Below are 15,722 nucleotides of genomic sequence, written 5' to 3'. Positions count from 1 at the left end.
CCCACTGCGGCCTAACCCACCTGTCTTTTCTAAGTAGTACCACTTCTTTCTCCCTTCAGCCCCATTTGTTCTTCACCTCACAGAAAACAGGCCTCACAGGTCTATCCCACTCCCCTGCCTCCATCAGCAACACAATGAAACAATGGCCTCTAATCAGTCAGAACCAATGGGTTCTTTTCTGTCTTTATTGGACTCTCTAGAGCAGCGGTTGCCAACTGGTGGTCCGCGAGGTCTGAAAGGTTGGTGACCGCTGCTCTAAAGTGTGTGATTACAGACACTCCCTCACTAAAACCTCCTGTTCCTTAGGGCCTCCTGCTCCTCCTCCTACACGGCAGTCCTCATTCTCGGTCCCTCTGCAGGCTCCTCTAACTCTGGCGCGACATGCCGTGTTCAGTGGCCATCTCTTCCCTTATACAAGCCCACAGTGAAAAGTCAACTAGCAAAGAAGCAACCCCACCCACTTCCACAGCCTCAACAGCACCTATACAAAAACAACTACAACCTGCATTTCCAACTTTTCACTTTTCCAGTCTCTGGAACCGTGTTTCTAACCACCCTCAGGATGTCTCCATCCGGAGGTCCTCGGACACCGTACTCATATGTGCAAAACTAAAATCAGCGTATTTTCTCACAAACTGGCTTCTCTCCTGAGTTTCTTCTGGGTCAATGAATGGTACACCCTCCACCAGTTATCAACTCAACACCTGGCAGCCCCCATAGAACCCTCTCTCTTCTCCCCAAATCCAACTAGTTGCTCAATTCTTTCGATGCTTTCGGTCTCCCAAATATCTCCTCTTCTTGCCACACTGCCCACTGTATCATTATCCTTAGCCGAGACCTCACCTGGTTTTGTCGAGACAATGACAAGCGTCCTGAGCTCTCTGCCCCCAGCCTCTTTCCTTTTCCGTTTTCTACACAGCCTCCAAAGTGGTTTTTCTTAATTACAAATGGTTCCCCATGTTTTCAGAATAAAATCTAAACTCCTTAGGCAGAAACCTGTATGGGCTTCATTCTCTTGCAAACTAACATTCCTTAAACCCACTACAACTTCCTGTGGCCTCTCACCCAGGCCCAAGCTAACCTGTCTGCAGGTTATCATCCCGAGGAACTCCTGGTCACCTCCTCCATGCAGCCCTCAGTAATCCTACCTCCCTCAGAGACTGCAGGGGCACCTCAGCACTCAGTAGATTCTGTTATGTACTTGTCACATCACAGAGTGGTTGTGTATTTGAGCGCCCGTCTCCCTGGATAATCTTTGCGATCTTTGGGGGAGGGACCATGCCTCATTCATCTTTGTATCTCCAGCACCCTCATGGTGACCAGCACCCAAGAGGCCATCAGTAAACACAGGAATGATAAATAAATGCATTACGGCTGTCAGAGGGCCTAGCTGTGGCAGACCCTCTGCTTTGCTTGAACCGATGATTTCAGCTTGCTAGGACTGTGTGTGGAAACGAGAGTATGTTCACCCACACTGAGAGCCCCCTAAGCCCTCGTTCAAGATCAGAACCAACTCACACCTGACAAGTGAATGGGAGAGAGACGGATAGAGGCCAATTAGCCCCATATGCCTCCCCGAATCCCTCCACGCTCCGGGCCCCTCCCTCTCTGCTGAGTCCTTGCTCAGGGCCCAGAATAATTATTCTCTGCTCGTTAATAAAAAGGGCGAGGAGGGTGCGAGGGCACACTGATCCCCTCCATCCTGGGTGAAGACACTTACGCAGACCCATGGGTGCTTGAGGGCCTGGTCGGCTGTGATACGTTTTGCGGGGTTTATGGTCAGCATCTGGTTGATCAAGTTCTTGGCTTCAGGGGTCACCGTGTCCCACTCTGGTGATGGGAACTGAGGAGCAGAAGAAGGGGCAGGAGGGATATGAAATTGGCGAGCCTCACACCCTGAAAGGTAGGCTCTATCTTCATCAGAGGGGTAGTGTGGGCTACCTAAGGCTGCCCGGGAAGGAGTTAGGGAAGCCCTGGGGTAGCCCAGCACCTGTGTCAGCACAGGAAGCCAGCACTCATGGTTAGAATACGAGCTCAGAGCAGGAAAGGGACTCCAACATCTTCTGGTTCAACCCTGCCTATCTACTGGGAGGAAGCAGTGATTCAGCAACGTGTCCCAGGCCCCACCTCAGCGGAGGAAGTGCCAGACTCCTTGTCCCTATGTTAGAGGCACCACCCCTCCATGCCCAAGGGTTTCAGCGGGCTCCTGGGTTTTACAGACACCAAGAATGGCTGCAAAAAAGTCACTCCCTGGGACAGTGGGTGGCAAGAATGGAGACCTGTATGCCAGTCCCTGAGTCCTCCAAGCCCCCCGCCCCATCCTGGCACCCTGCCCCCTCCCTTGGAAGAGACCATGGGGTAGGAACAAATGGGTCCTTACATCATAGGCTCCGGCCTTGATCTGCTGATACAGCTTGTGTTGATCCTCATCCCAGAAGGGAGGGTATCCCACCAGGAGTATATACAGGATGACTCCTACGAGACAGAACACAGGTCACTGGGGTGAGCCGCTCTCTTTGCTGAGGAAAACCCACACAGGACTCAGAGCCACCCAGAAAGTCAAGGGCCATAGCAGAGGTAGAAGTGGATCCTGGCCAACGATGCCGGGCCTCCAGCCCTTCCTGCTATGCTTCACTCCCCGTGACGCCAAGCCACGCCAGGGATTTCCTGAGGCACAGCACATCCTCTAAGGCAGCGGTTCTCAACCTGTGGGTCGCGACCCCTTTGGGGGGTCGAACAACCCTTTCACAGGGGTCGCCTAAGACCATCGGAAAACACACATATAATTACATATTGTTTTTGTGATTAATCACTATGCTTTAATTATGTTCAATTTGTAACAATGAAATCGAGGGTCACCACAACATGAGGAACCGTATTAACCCTTTGCGGGTCCACCCTCGAGGCTGACTCGACAGACCAGGCGCTAGGAGCAGGTCCAACGTCGAGCAATAAGAACATTAAAAAGTTCAACATTCAATCCCGTCAATTAATTTGGACCAGACTGTTTGAATTCCAAAAATAACCACAAAGGGTTAGAGGATCTCGGCATTAGGAAGGTTGAGAACCACTGGTCTAAGGCGTGGGCAAATCCCTCTTCAAGGAGACGTAATAGAACAGAAAGTACTCGGGACCAGGGCGTGGTGGGAACGGCCATCCCGGGGGCACTAGCGCACACGCCGTGATTTCACATGTACCAGACACGCGTGGGCCCCGCGGAGAAGAGCGATGCCTCTTTCTCGCCATCGCTCCGAGTCAGGGGCCCTTCACACCGAGAGGCTGCGCGTGTGGAATGGGCTTACCGCAGGCCCAGATATCCACAGGTTTTCCATAGGGATCTTTCCTCAAGACCTCAGGGGACAAGTAACCGGGGGTGCCAGCAAAACCTGTAGCAGGAGAGAGGGAGGAGGCACGCTGAACCCACCTTCTCTCCCACTGGATCCACATCAGCTATCTTCCCCGAGTCCCTTCTCACTGCTGATGCTTTTGCTACCCAAGCTCCCAGGACACGGGCAGCAAGAGGTGACAGGCTGGGCTTCTCGTAGTGCCCGGAATCTCAATCAGAGGGCAAGTCCACGTGCCTACCAGGAACTCGCGTCCTCCCCAGAGGCAGCAAGAACACAGTGCTGACAACAGCCAGGCTCATGCACTGAGTCATGTCGGGCCAGCGGGGAGCTCTGCACCCTCCCTCTCCTCCAGTCCCTGAGGAGGCCAGGACCATTAAGGGTCTGGCTGCTAGTTCTGAAGGAGGAAGGCAGATCAGGAAGAGGAGGAAGGGCGGGGGCTGCATTCCAGGAAGACGGGGTCACTCTTACCAAACCAAGCCTGCTGCTCTCCCTGGACTTCGATGGCCAGGCCAAAGTCGGCCAGCTTGACTGCGGCACCCTTGCATTTACTCGCCAGCAGCAGGTTCTCAGGCTGCATAAGGAAAAGACAGAACCTTGTGAGGCGAGGCACCTACCCCTAGGCCGGGAGGGAGCCTAGTTTGGGCGGGTCCGCGTAGTACCGCCATCCGGCACCAGGTGGCGACAACACTTCACAAGCAGGAAGTGAATGGGGAGCCGGAGCGGTACCTTCAGGTCCCTGTGGACGATGTCGTGCTGGTGGATGTGGTTAACGCTCTCCAGAATCTGATGTATACAGTGGCTGCAAAAGCAGAAGGACAAGAAATGTCAGCGAGAGTTTAAACCACCTCATTCACAGCCACACGCCGTGGACTGTAGCGTGTAAAACCTGTAGCACGGGCTCACAGAACTGGGTCACGGGTGCACAGAAAATCACTGAACAGTAAGACACAACCTTGGGCTGCGGACATCATCTCGCGCAACCGATTGTACAGAAGAAGAAACGGAGTCCCAGGCAGATTAAGCCGACTGTCCAGAGTCTCCCGATAGAGAGCTGCAAAGGAGCAACCAGAACAGCGTCCGCCAGGCCTCCTGAGACTGTGAAGGTCCAATGCAACCCAGTTTGTTTCCAAGGTATTGGAGACACCCCAGACCCCTGAGAAGGGAAACCTCGTCCTCTCTTCTCTTTTCCCCTCTCGTAACTCTGTTCTAGGAGAAGAGGCCTGTGGTGGCAACTTGGGAAGGAGAGTCCACTTCACCTAAGTTGTTTTGGGGTAGGTACACACGCATGTTCATTTAAACACTGACTGGGTACCTAGAGGCACCACACAGGCTATAAAGATGAATAAGGCCAGTGCCTGCCCTGAGGTTTGTCATCTGGAGGGGAGATCAAACCAGTACAGAGACACCTTTAAGGAACAATTTCCCTCCAAGGGGCCCAGAGCACCTAAGTATATAGTGTGCCCTCAAACCGTAAATAAATGTTATACTAGATGCAAAATATAGAAAAGCGAGACAAATAAAACTCGGATCATGAGCGCTTATAGGTTAAAAATGGTCTGTACGGTTTTTCTTAATGAAGGCCCATAGGACCTGACTGCCTCCCATGTATAGTCGAACCTCGTTTCTCAAAAATCTCCCATCTCGAACAATTCGGTTCTTGACCAAGTTGTCATAGAAAAAATGTCTCAGTTGTGGAACCAAACTCTGGGTTTTGGAATTGACAACCCTTTCAAGCTGATACCTCAGCATGACAAAAAAACATATCTTAAGCAACAAGCAAAGGAGAGAATGCTTTTGTGGCTGGGGAAGGCAAAGATTAGCACATTTTAAAACATAAAGAAGCCATCAAGAGTACCAAGGTGGCACAGTGGTTGAGCAATGATCTATGAATCAGGAGCTCACGGTTCGATTCCGGTCAGGGCCCATGCCCAGATTGTGGGCTTGATCCCCAGTGGGGGCGTGCAGGAGGCAGCTGATCAATTATTCTCTCTCATCATTGATGTTTCTACCTCTCTCTCCCTCTTCCTTCCTCTCTGAAATCAATAAAAATATTAAACACACACACACACACACAACCCAGGGAATCATTTGGGGGTCCAGAATGGATAAAAAAAAAGGATTAATTTAATTTACATTATTTCTAATGGGAAAAAATGATTGGTTTCCGAACCGATCGCTTCTTGAACAGCCTTCTGGAATGAATTAAGTTCGAGAACCGAGGTCCCACTGTATCTGCTTTTCACTTTTGAGAAAAATTCAGCCTTGACTTCCATTCAAGTTTACGGTCTTGTCCCATCCCCAGTGGTCCATGGATCAGCGAGAAAAAGCTGACACTAAGACTTCCTAAGAATGAGCCTTCCTAGCACCGTGGGACCACATTATCCAACCAAGAGGCTGGTCATCAATGCATCCTTTGGATTGATTTATGACCAAAAGGGGGAAGTGTGGACAAAAAAGGGACCATCTACTAAACCTGACAAGTTCAGGGGAGGCCTGCGTGGCAGCTTTACAAACTCAGAGACCAAAAGTAACCACATAGGATGGTCTGAAACGAAAACTTTCTAAACTAAAAGCAGTTCATGGCGGGTAGCTGTGTCCTAAGGCAGTATTTTTCCCTAACGAAGGTCAAGCTTCACCTTAACGGAGCCGGTCATCTTTTTGCATCTAAAATAATATACCTGACAACATAGCCTTGGATATCAAAACAATCGCTCCCCTCTCCCCCACCCCACTTCTCAAAGCACAGCCACCCCCCCAGAGCACCACAAATTCCTTCACGGTTATTATCATGTCAACTATACCCACAAATGTAAAAGAAGGACGTGTCTGTTTGGTTTACTTTTTATCCAACCCCAGAGATTTCCTCCTCTGGTTTCTCCTACCTCCCTAATCTATCCCCAATGGATATCAATGTAAGCCCCTTCCGGCTTGCCCTTAGATTCTGATGTATAACATAAGTGGTAAAACTGCCATTTTCTAGAGCATTTTCTCAACCAGTTGAGATTCCGCTGCCTGGCAATTGTTGTCAGTTTTGCTCAAATACACTCATAAAAAAAAATTTTTAACAAACAAAACAGAGTAGCTAAAGGAGCATTTCTGATCATGATTTTGCTAAGAAAAAGACAAACTGAGACAGTCACAGTCATGCTGATTCTTGAATGAGGCTGCCCAACTCCCAACCATTCTGCCCCACTTACAGTCAAACTCTTGGCAGAGCGTCGACAGCCTAGAGCAGCGATGAAAACTGGGGGACAATTCTGCCTCCCAAGGGGCATCTGGCAATGCCCGGAGACATTTCTGGTTGTCACAACTGAGGGGTTGGCTGCTACTGGCATCTAGTGGGTAGAGGCCAGGGATGCTTCTAAATCTCTACAATGTACAGGAGGGCGCCTCACAACAAAAAAAAATCACCTGGCCCGCTCAGCTGGCGTGGCTCAGCGGTTGAGAGTTGACCTATGAACCAGGAGGTCACGGTTCAATTCCCAGTCAGGGCACAGGCCTGGGTTGCGGGCGCGATCCCCAGTAGGGGGCCTGGAGGCCGATCAATGACTCTCTATCATCACTGATGTTTCTTTTAGCCCTTTAATTGCTTTTATTACTCAAAGAAAGCTTCATTTTTTAATTTATTTAGCTTTCTGTCTCTGTGCTTGTGCCTTCAATACTTTCACGACGACGATTTTCTGCTCCTCAGTAAGGAAAGCACGCTTGATCCTGTCACAGACACACTGAGCACACATGGACCCACCAGAGGGCCTGCTGACACGCTCTGTCGTTTTAGACAAGCTCATTAGAACTTCAGGTCTCACAGCGCGAACTCCGCGAAGCCGGCCTGGGCACACGCCACACGCAGATGTTGGTGCTTTCCTAACCTTCTTGGTATCAAGGCAAACACTTCTATTGCCAGGGATTCGGGACGGCCTAGTCTTGTTAAAGGCTGCATTGTAGGACAGCCTCCCACGGTATGTCAAACGCTGGGCCATGGAGAATGGCTGAAGTCACCATCCCCAGAAGAGGAAAAGCAAAGCGCTTGCGAGTTCCGCATCATTGATGTTTCTATCTCTCTCCCCCTCTCCCTTCCCCTCTGAAAGCAATAAAAACATATTAAAAAAAAAAAATCTAGCCCCAAGGTTGAGGTTGAAGAAACATGGCTTAGAGAATGGAGCCCCCGCCAGCAGTACTACCAGGCATATGGAACAGGCTTGGAGGGTCTGGGGGTGCTGGGCTGGTGACCCGGACTTAGGACTCCTTCCTTAAAATATGACACTGGGGCTTCCACCAGAGCCAAAGGGGCTTATGAGGCTCCTGGGGGCTCGGGCCGCCCTACAGGACACAGCCCAAGAGGAGGCCAAAAAGACTGTAAGGCTGAGCTGAAGAGGCGAGTCTCCACAGAAATGTATAATTAGAACAGAGCCCGGCTAGCAGGGAGAGCCTTCTGGCCAAAAATGGCAAAAGTGCGAAGTGTCCCAGCAGAGCCAGGCCAAGCCCACTGGTACAGTCATCCCCCCAAGCTCTCCCTCCTCCCCGCCAGCTCCCTGAGCTATCACCACCTCCTCCCCCCCACGGCCTGGTCCTCCCCTGCTGGCACTGGAATTCATCTCCCCACTTGAGAATTCTTCCTGAGGCTGAAGCATCTGAAGTTGATCAGCAAACAATGGCCTCTCCTGAGTTGAGAATTTGTGAGGAAGCTGCCCTCCCGCCTCTCCAGAGGCGGCTAGAGCTGCCACATGTGCCAGATAAGCTACAGGCAGGATGATCAAAACCAGGTTGTACCGACATCACCCTCTGAGCAAACGAGGGGCTGGGGGAGGAGCCGGGGCGGGAAAGGCAGGCCAAACAAGCGCCCAGAGCTGTGGTGTGGGAGGAATCTGCTGTGTCACAGAAAGGAGCTGCCAGGGCTTCCACACAGGGCTGTGAGGTGTGGCCGGTCCTCGGGCCTGAGGGGCCCATGGGGCTGGCCATGGTGGGCAAGGCTGAAGTCTCCCAGAAAGGTTCCCGGCTGGATTATTAACCCTTTGGGACAGAAACCACGTTTCTCCATCTCTGGGTCACCCCCAGGATGCTTTATACACAGTAGAAATTGTCAAAGGAAAGAAAAGGGGCAGGGACAACCCTTGGGCATGAAGTACATGGGAGTGCAAAGGAAAGGTATTTGGGGGTGATGGAGATGGAGGCTCGTAAGCGCTTTGGAAAAAATCCGGCCTACAAGTGTTGAATTTTCACCCACAAAATGCACCCGAGTCCAGCTCTACAGAATCTTTGTCCAGACAAGAGCTCTCTGATCTTCCCCAAAGACTCTTCAAGTAGACACAGTGCCTGGTCCCCTAAGATGGCCACGATTCACCCTTGAACGACAGGGTCCCCGTCTCACCTGGCATCAGCTTCACTGTAGTATTCTCTGGCCACGATGTCTTCAAACAGCTCTCCGCCAGTAACACTGCAACCGACGGACAAAGAGGATCAGAGGAGGCAGGTCAGTCAACCAACCCTAGCATCCAACAGGTAGCGAGTCATACTGCAGAACAGCTTTTAAAGAAGCCCTGACTCTATATGCGTTTCATCCGAGAGCCCAGGACACACCCAACTCCTCGATGACATGGGGCTTCTCCTCGGGGTACCATGGGCCTTCCCTTCCTCCTGCACATTTGCTTTGATAACCTACAGATATAGCTAATCCTCTGGCAAAGATGACTCTACCGGGATCGAGGATAAAATAATTGACCTACTCAGAAAGGCATCGTTTTGAGACCAACATAAACACTAAGATACAGTTGCCCAAAAAGAACAGACCTACTCCTTGAAGCTGAAGAATGATGAGACTAAGAACAGAACCCAACCCTGAAAATACCAAAGAGGCACTTCCGGAGGTGAAGAGCCACTGTTAAGATATTAAACTACAACCAAGTGGAGGAGAGACCAATTAGAGCCCCGTTTACCACCAACAAAAGCTACCTACGAATTCTCAGAATTTCTCAGGTCATGCAAAGAGCTGTATTCTATTTCTCCATGAAGGACCACACACCGAGAAACAAGAAAAAAGCATCTGCACGAGATGAGCTGCTGAACTGAAATGCGACAGCAGTGGCCGTTCTGGGGCTCAGAGCCCAGGAGACCCCGAGCGAGCAGAGACCCCTCAGCAACACGCCGCGACCAGAGGGAGCTCAAAACCAAATTCTTCCCTTCGGGCAGAGCTGAGGCCTGGCTCAGGCCTTTCCCGAGCCTTCCTGCTGAACTAGCTGAAGGAAAGGCCCCGCATCCTCAGAAAGTGCACTTACAGGTCAAACACGAGGTAGTGAAACCCTTCTTCAGAAATGCTGTCGTGGAGGCGCACTGCAAGAGAGGAGACGGGACAGACATTAACAGAGAGAACCTGCAGATCCTATTCCTTCCTCCCCAGGAACCCCGTGCCCGCCGCCCCTCCTGCCAGCCTCGCCCCTCCTGCCAGCCTCGCAGGGCTCTCTCCGGAAGGAGTGCCAGGAGTGCCGCGTGTCCAGTGCTCCCCCACCCAAGGTGATGCAGCCTCGGCGCAGAGACACCCAGGCCCCAGGTTCAGCGCCCTGGTCACCACCTCAGACAAGCTTCGCAGCTAAGAAGACGGAGAAAAGCAGGGACCTTCGGAGGGGCTGGTCCGAGAGAAGCTGGTCCTGGGATAGGATGAGTGATGCTCAGTGAGAGGCACCAGGCTTACCGAGGGGGGGGGGGGGGGGGCAGAGAATGGCAAGATGGGAGAGCCCAGCGCCCTTTCAGAGGAGTCAAGGGAGAAGTGGGAGAGGGAGAGCCCAGCAGAAAGACACGTGGAGCGAAGATGATGATGGTGAGCGTGGGAGGCAATCCGCGAAGGCAACAATAACCATTACATTAAGTGCCTATTATGCGCAGGCCTTCTGTAAGCCCTCGGCATACACCACTTATGCCACAGGCATTTACTGAGTGCCTACTATGTGCCAGACCCTGTGCTAGGGGGTTTAGGTTTAGGAAGGACAACGTGCCTGTCTTCAAGGAGCTTATTATTTCTGACGACCACTGTAAGATGAGTATTACTCCTATTCCACAGATGAGGACACAGGAGGTTCAGGAACATATAATAACACGAGGTCGGGGCTTGAGCCTGCAACCAAGGTATGTACCCTGGACTGGAATCGAACCTAGGACCCTTCAGTCCACAGGCTGATGCTCTATCCACTGAGCCAGGCTGGCTAGGGCAGGAACATACAATATCTTGCCAAAGGCCAAAGATATGGTGGGTGAAGATGTGAATCCAGCTCTATCTGTCTCCAAAGACCCGTCTACACCACTGTTTCCTATAAGACAGGTGGAGTGGCCCACACACCCAGGCAACAAAATAACGGAGCCCGGGAGAGAGACCATTCACGAATGTACCTACAACAGCATCGACGGGTCTGGGAGGCCGTTGCGTGGAGCCGACTATGGCAACCCACCAATTGCAAGAGAAGGCTGGTGAGCAGAATCCCTTCCCACTCCCCGCCTCCAGGCCTCTTGGGCAGAAAACCAATCTAATGTCTGAGTTCTCTACAAGCTTCTGCCCACAGAGCCACCCTCTGGGTTAAACGCCAAGCTCCGAGCATCATTCTAATGCAAACACAGCTCCATGCTTTGGCTGCCGGTCTGGCTGTTCCTGTCCCTTCCCTCACCTGAACTCTCTGGATGGGAAACCTCTGTTCCAAAGAGTTCCCTCTGTTTGACCTTCGCTCCAACCCTCGGCAGTTTCAGGAGCACCTCACAGAGCACTTCAGGAATGGCCCGACACCAAGCCAACCAGTGACGTTCTCGGACACAGAAAAACCACCTTTTCTCTTCCCCAAACGCCAGCTTCCATTTCTGGTGTCAGAGCAGTTTATCAGGGCTGAGGTGCTTCCCTACATCCCCTCCTCACCGAGGCGGGATCAGCCAGAACCTAAAATCCAGGCACGAAGCCATCACCAGGGTGCCATGGTTCCCCTCGCTTGACACACGAGGGCTCAGGCCTGCCGGGTTTGAACCAGGGCCTAAGGACTGTTTACACTTCTCACTGCTTACCTTATTTGATCGGATCTGGTTACTCAACCCCAAATTCCACCCCAAACTCAGTATTTCTGTGATTTACCAATGGGACCAGAGGCAGCAGTGCTTCTCAACCCGTTCTCTCCTGTCCTCGGGCAAACAGGAGCCCGCTTCTCTAGCCCGCAGGTGACAGAAGGAAGGAGCGCAGCCAGGCGCGGGTGCCTCCCCGCCCCGCTCACCCAGGCGCTCACGCGAGCCCCCAAGCCCTGCCGCCGCCTCCTCACTGTGCTCCTCGGGGCTCAGTCAGTGCTGCATGCTGGGTCCTGCTGCAGCTGCTGCTCCCTCGCTTCCAAAAGGACTTTCCATTTAATTAGAAATTTGCTATTAAAAAGCATTAAAGTGTGTAATACAAATAATCCCCTGGAAATCAGCTGTCCCAGAAGCCAAAAACCAGCTTTGTTAGGGAGGTGACTAACAGCAGCTGGATGGCGCGCTCACAGGACAGCAGGCTCCGTGCTGACCACCGCGCCCCCGGGGAGTCCTGCCGCCCAGCCAGCCTGCCTGCCCGGACCCTCCCCCCACCGCACCCCCAGCACAGCACAGCAGGGCTGAGAACAGGGCGGGCACCCGGGCCTATGCCCAGACAGGGAGTCATTGGCACCTGCCCTTCTCCGTGAGGCCACACACAGAGCCCAGGTGGGAGGAAGGAGAAGCCGCAGCGGAAGACTCCCCCTCCCAGGCCACCCAGCCCAGAGAAGGGCTCCGGAGTGGGTGCCAGCGGGTGTGGAAGGCCCGTGTCTGAACGAGACTGCTATCGTTTTTGGTGTTTGGTTTCCATTTGTAAAGAAAATTAAAAGGGAAATGAGAACAAGGGGAGACATGTGACTGCACCTCTCGAAGTGCCCACCAAGCGGATTCTTCCTAATGATCCAAATGATAACCAACACGTGAGCTGCTTCTGTGCCTGGGCACTGTGCCAAGTGCTTTACCCCGGGGTTTTACTGACGCTCACACTGACTCTGGGGGACAGGTACTTCTGCTCACCCCCATCCAACCGGAGAGGAAACTGAGGCTCCAAAGAAACCCTCGAGGTCCTGCCAAGGGGCAGAGCTGAGACTCGAAGCCAAAACCAACGGGCATCAGACCCTTGATATTGTCACCTTCTCCATCCCCTTAGGCACAGGAGCCCTGTCCCCACGAGCCCTGGCCATTCTGATTCACTCATCAGCGTCCATTCGGCACCTTCTCTGAAGCAGGCGTGGCCGTACATGCCACGGATCCAGCTGTGAAGACAAGAAACCTGGCCCTGTCACCACGAGCTTCCAGGGGAGCGGGGAAGACAGCCTTTAAACCAGCACTTACCCCAGAACGGAATTGAGCACGACGGTGGAGGGCCGTGAGGCAGAAGGAAAGGATGCTATGGGTGCGTGCAATGAAATAACCCGACACCCCGCCCATCCACAGTGACGAGAGGGCAGGAAGACGCGTCTACAGACAGGAAGAGCGGGGAAAGGACTGTAGTGTTCATGACAGGACAGTGATAAGCCTAATTATAGCCTAATTATTGTTCTTTACAAACGGTGGAAGGAAGAACAGGCCAAAAACCACTCAGATACTCTTACTTGATATGTTTCAAGGACTGACAAAGCCACAACCCAAATATTGTGGCTATTTCCAATTCTTTAAAAACCACCCAACTGCCCTGGCTTGTGTGTTCAGTGGTTAGAGTCGGCCTACACATCGAAGGGTCCCAGGTTCGATTCCCAGTCAAGGGCACGTGCCTGGGTTGTATGTTCAATCCCGATCCCTGCCCCCACCCCCCCACCCCCCCACCCCCGGGGCTGGGCTGTGTGTGGGAGGCAACCATTGGCTAGGTCTCTTTCACATCAATGTTTCTCTCCCTCCCTGCTTCCCTCCCAGCCTCTCTTCCACTCTCTCTAAAAATCAATGGAAACAATATTCTCAGGTGAGAATTAACAAAAAACAAATACAAAAAAGACACACCCAACAATATGCCATATTTTAACTAACAAACCGTGGTCAGAAAGTACTGGAAAAGTGTCACTCTTAACGCCCACAGCAAGAAACACAGTCGGAAGGAGTCCTGTGGCCGGGGCTCAGGGGGAGCCTGAGGCTGCCCCCAGGAGTGGTGGGTAGGGAGTTAGAGCTGTTCAGTCACGATTCAACATTTCCTTCATTTTCTTTGCTACTATTTTTGCTGCACTTACTGGTAGCTGCATGGGCCCCGAGCCCAAGGCAGCCAGGCTTAAATACCTTGCGAACCGAGCTGGGGCTGGAGTCTGGGAGAGATCACTCCTGGCAGTTAGAATGTGTTTTCATCCCCATTTATTTCCTAGGCCTCCTTTGCTCGCCGAACCCTCCCAACTCCACAAAGAGGCACGAATGACAACACGGAGGCACAGGCGGGCTGAATAATGTGCCGAAAAACATCACCGCTACTAACCAGCAAATCCCCCATTCAAACCTGGACTTGACGCCAAAGCCACAGACCTTTGCGTCTCCATGGAGATGGTCCACAGACCAGCACCGTGAGCATCACCTGGAGACAAGGAGCTCAGGGCCGCCCCAGACCTCCTGAATCAGATCTGATTTTAATATGATCCCTAGGAGATCCACGGGCACAAAGAAGTTTGACAAGTGCTGCTCTAAACCACAGGGCTGGTCTGGGAGGGACACTGCTGGGGCCGCTCAGCACGAAGGAAGACGGAGTCTCTTCATCAGAGGAATTTAGAGCAGGGAGCGGGCAGATCACAGGCGGAACACACTCCATTCAAACTAGCCGGTGAGCACACCTGCCGTCTCCCCGTCTCAACTCCACACCCCTGGCCACTCTCCTGGGGCTGGTTTTGGTTCTGCAGTACACCGCATCACCAATAGGCTTTTAAAAAAAATTAACAGACTATTTTTTAGAGCGATTTGGGTTCACAGCAAAACCGAGCAGACCGTACACAGGGCTCCCACATACCCTCTGTCCCCACATATGCACAGCCTCCCCCACCAGCCACATCCCCCACCAGAGTGGCACATTCGTTATAACTGATGAACCTACAATGACACGCCATTATCAGCCAGAGTCCATAGTCTACATTAGGGTTCTCTCTTCCAAGAGGCTTTTAACCCCTGGGACGGAACAGATAAAGCTGGGGAGGCCTCACTCCTCGCACCAAGTCCCCTCCCGAGTCAGTTGGACCCTGAGCTCTGTGCTCTCAGCTTCCTCAACTCTGTACCACCCTCGGCTGGTCCACTTGTATCCCTGGGGGATGGAGTTAAAGAGGCCGGAGCCAAAAGGGCCACAGCTCTGAAGGATGGAGCAGTGGAGAGACGAGAGGAATAGTGAATGAGGGGGACAAAACTGCCTCCTCTCCTGCCACAAGCCAGGTCAGAATCCCTGGCAACCCCGGCCTCCTGGGCCCACAGCTCTGCCACATCTCCAGGAGGCCTGGTTCCCACCGGAAGCCGGACAGCCTGGCCAGCCAGCTCTCCCAGGACACAGTCCTGGCTCACCCTTTCTTCCCCCTGCCCTTGACCCCAGAATAGGGCCTCAGACCAACATCCCTCAGGACCTGGGAGCAGTCATGAAATGCAAGCACAGTTCTAGGCAATCAGCTGCTAACAAAGTGAGTATGGCTCGCCCGGCCTTTCCTGGGGCCTGCTGTCTCCCTACAGAGCAGATGGCTAGGGTAGATGGTCTCTCCATCTGCCTTAATTCTGACTTGGGGGCAGGTGGTACAAAGCAGGGGCCATCAAACCAAGTATAGTCTAAAAGGTCAAAAAGTATACATCTAATTTCTAGGAATACATTTTTAAAAGGTTAGAAGCTTATTTCAACTAGAATCCCATTTTTTAAAATTTATTTTATTTCAGAGAGGAAAGGGTAGAGAGAGAGAGATAGAAACATCAATGATGAGAGAGAATCACTGATCGGCTGCTTCCTGCACGCCCCACACTGGGGATTGAGCCTGCAACCAGGGCATGTGCCCTGCCCTGACCGGGGATCGAACTGTGACCTCCTGGTTCATAGGTTGATGCTCAACCACTGAGCCACCAGCTGGGTTAGATTCCTCCGTGGTTGTTTCTCGGTTGTCTTCGCCCTGCCCCGAACAATGTGGTCAACCACGCCTATGCCGCGGTGCTGCAGACCTGGCCCTGCCTCCTGCCTCATCTCCCCCTCCCCTTGTTCTCCTTCCTCCTGAGGGCGATTGGTCACTGTTCTACGAATTGGTCACTCAGAGCATCAGGAGAGGAAGTTGCTGTGCACAGACCCTGAGGCCCGGAATTAGAACACCAAAGTGCTCGGTGCTTGTGCGTGGCTTTAGTTACCCACGGGCCTTTTCTTCCTGTTCTAGAACTTCTAGG

The 15,722-nt window shown here is 52.5% G+C and overlaps 1 protein-coding gene and 1 pseudogene across 5 annotated transcripts in view; both read right to left on the bottom strand.

Annotated features, from left to right (window-relative positions):
- The window catches only part of CAMK2G (calcium/calmodulin dependent protein kinase II gamma), a 57,850-nt gene that overhangs the window by 27,428 nt on the left and 14,700 nt on the right, over positions 1–15,722 (bottom strand). For all 5 annotated transcript variants that reach the window (XM_006090292.2, XM_023755082.1, XM_023755083.1 and 2 more), the window contains exons 3-9: positions 9,620–9,674; positions 8,716–8,781; positions 4,074–4,146; positions 3,816–3,918; positions 3,303–3,386; positions 2,381–2,475; positions 1,721–1,843 (exon numbers count right to left, since the gene is read on the bottom strand). In XM_006090292.2, the coding sequence (XP_006090354.2) occupies positions 1,721–1,843; positions 2,381–2,475; positions 3,303–3,386; positions 3,816–3,918; positions 4,074–4,146; positions 8,716–8,781; positions 9,620–9,674 (599 nt within the window). The remainder of the gene's footprint in view (positions 1–1,720; positions 1,844–2,380; positions 2,476–3,302; positions 3,387–3,815; positions 3,919–4,073; positions 4,147–8,715; positions 8,782–9,619; positions 9,675–15,722) is intronic.
- On the bottom strand, positions 6,971–7,604 carry LOC102437286 (annotated as a pseudogene).

Source organism: Myotis lucifugus, unplaced genomic scaffold, assembly GCF_000147115.1.
Source record: "Myotis lucifugus unplaced genomic scaffold, Myoluc2.0 scaffold_69, whole genome shotgun sequence".
NCBI lineage: Eukaryota > Metazoa > Chordata > Mammalia > Chiroptera > Vespertilionidae > Myotis > Myotis lucifugus.
The sequence above is the reverse complement of the archived record's forward strand: the minus strand, read 5'-3'. Positions and strand labels throughout refer to the sequence as shown.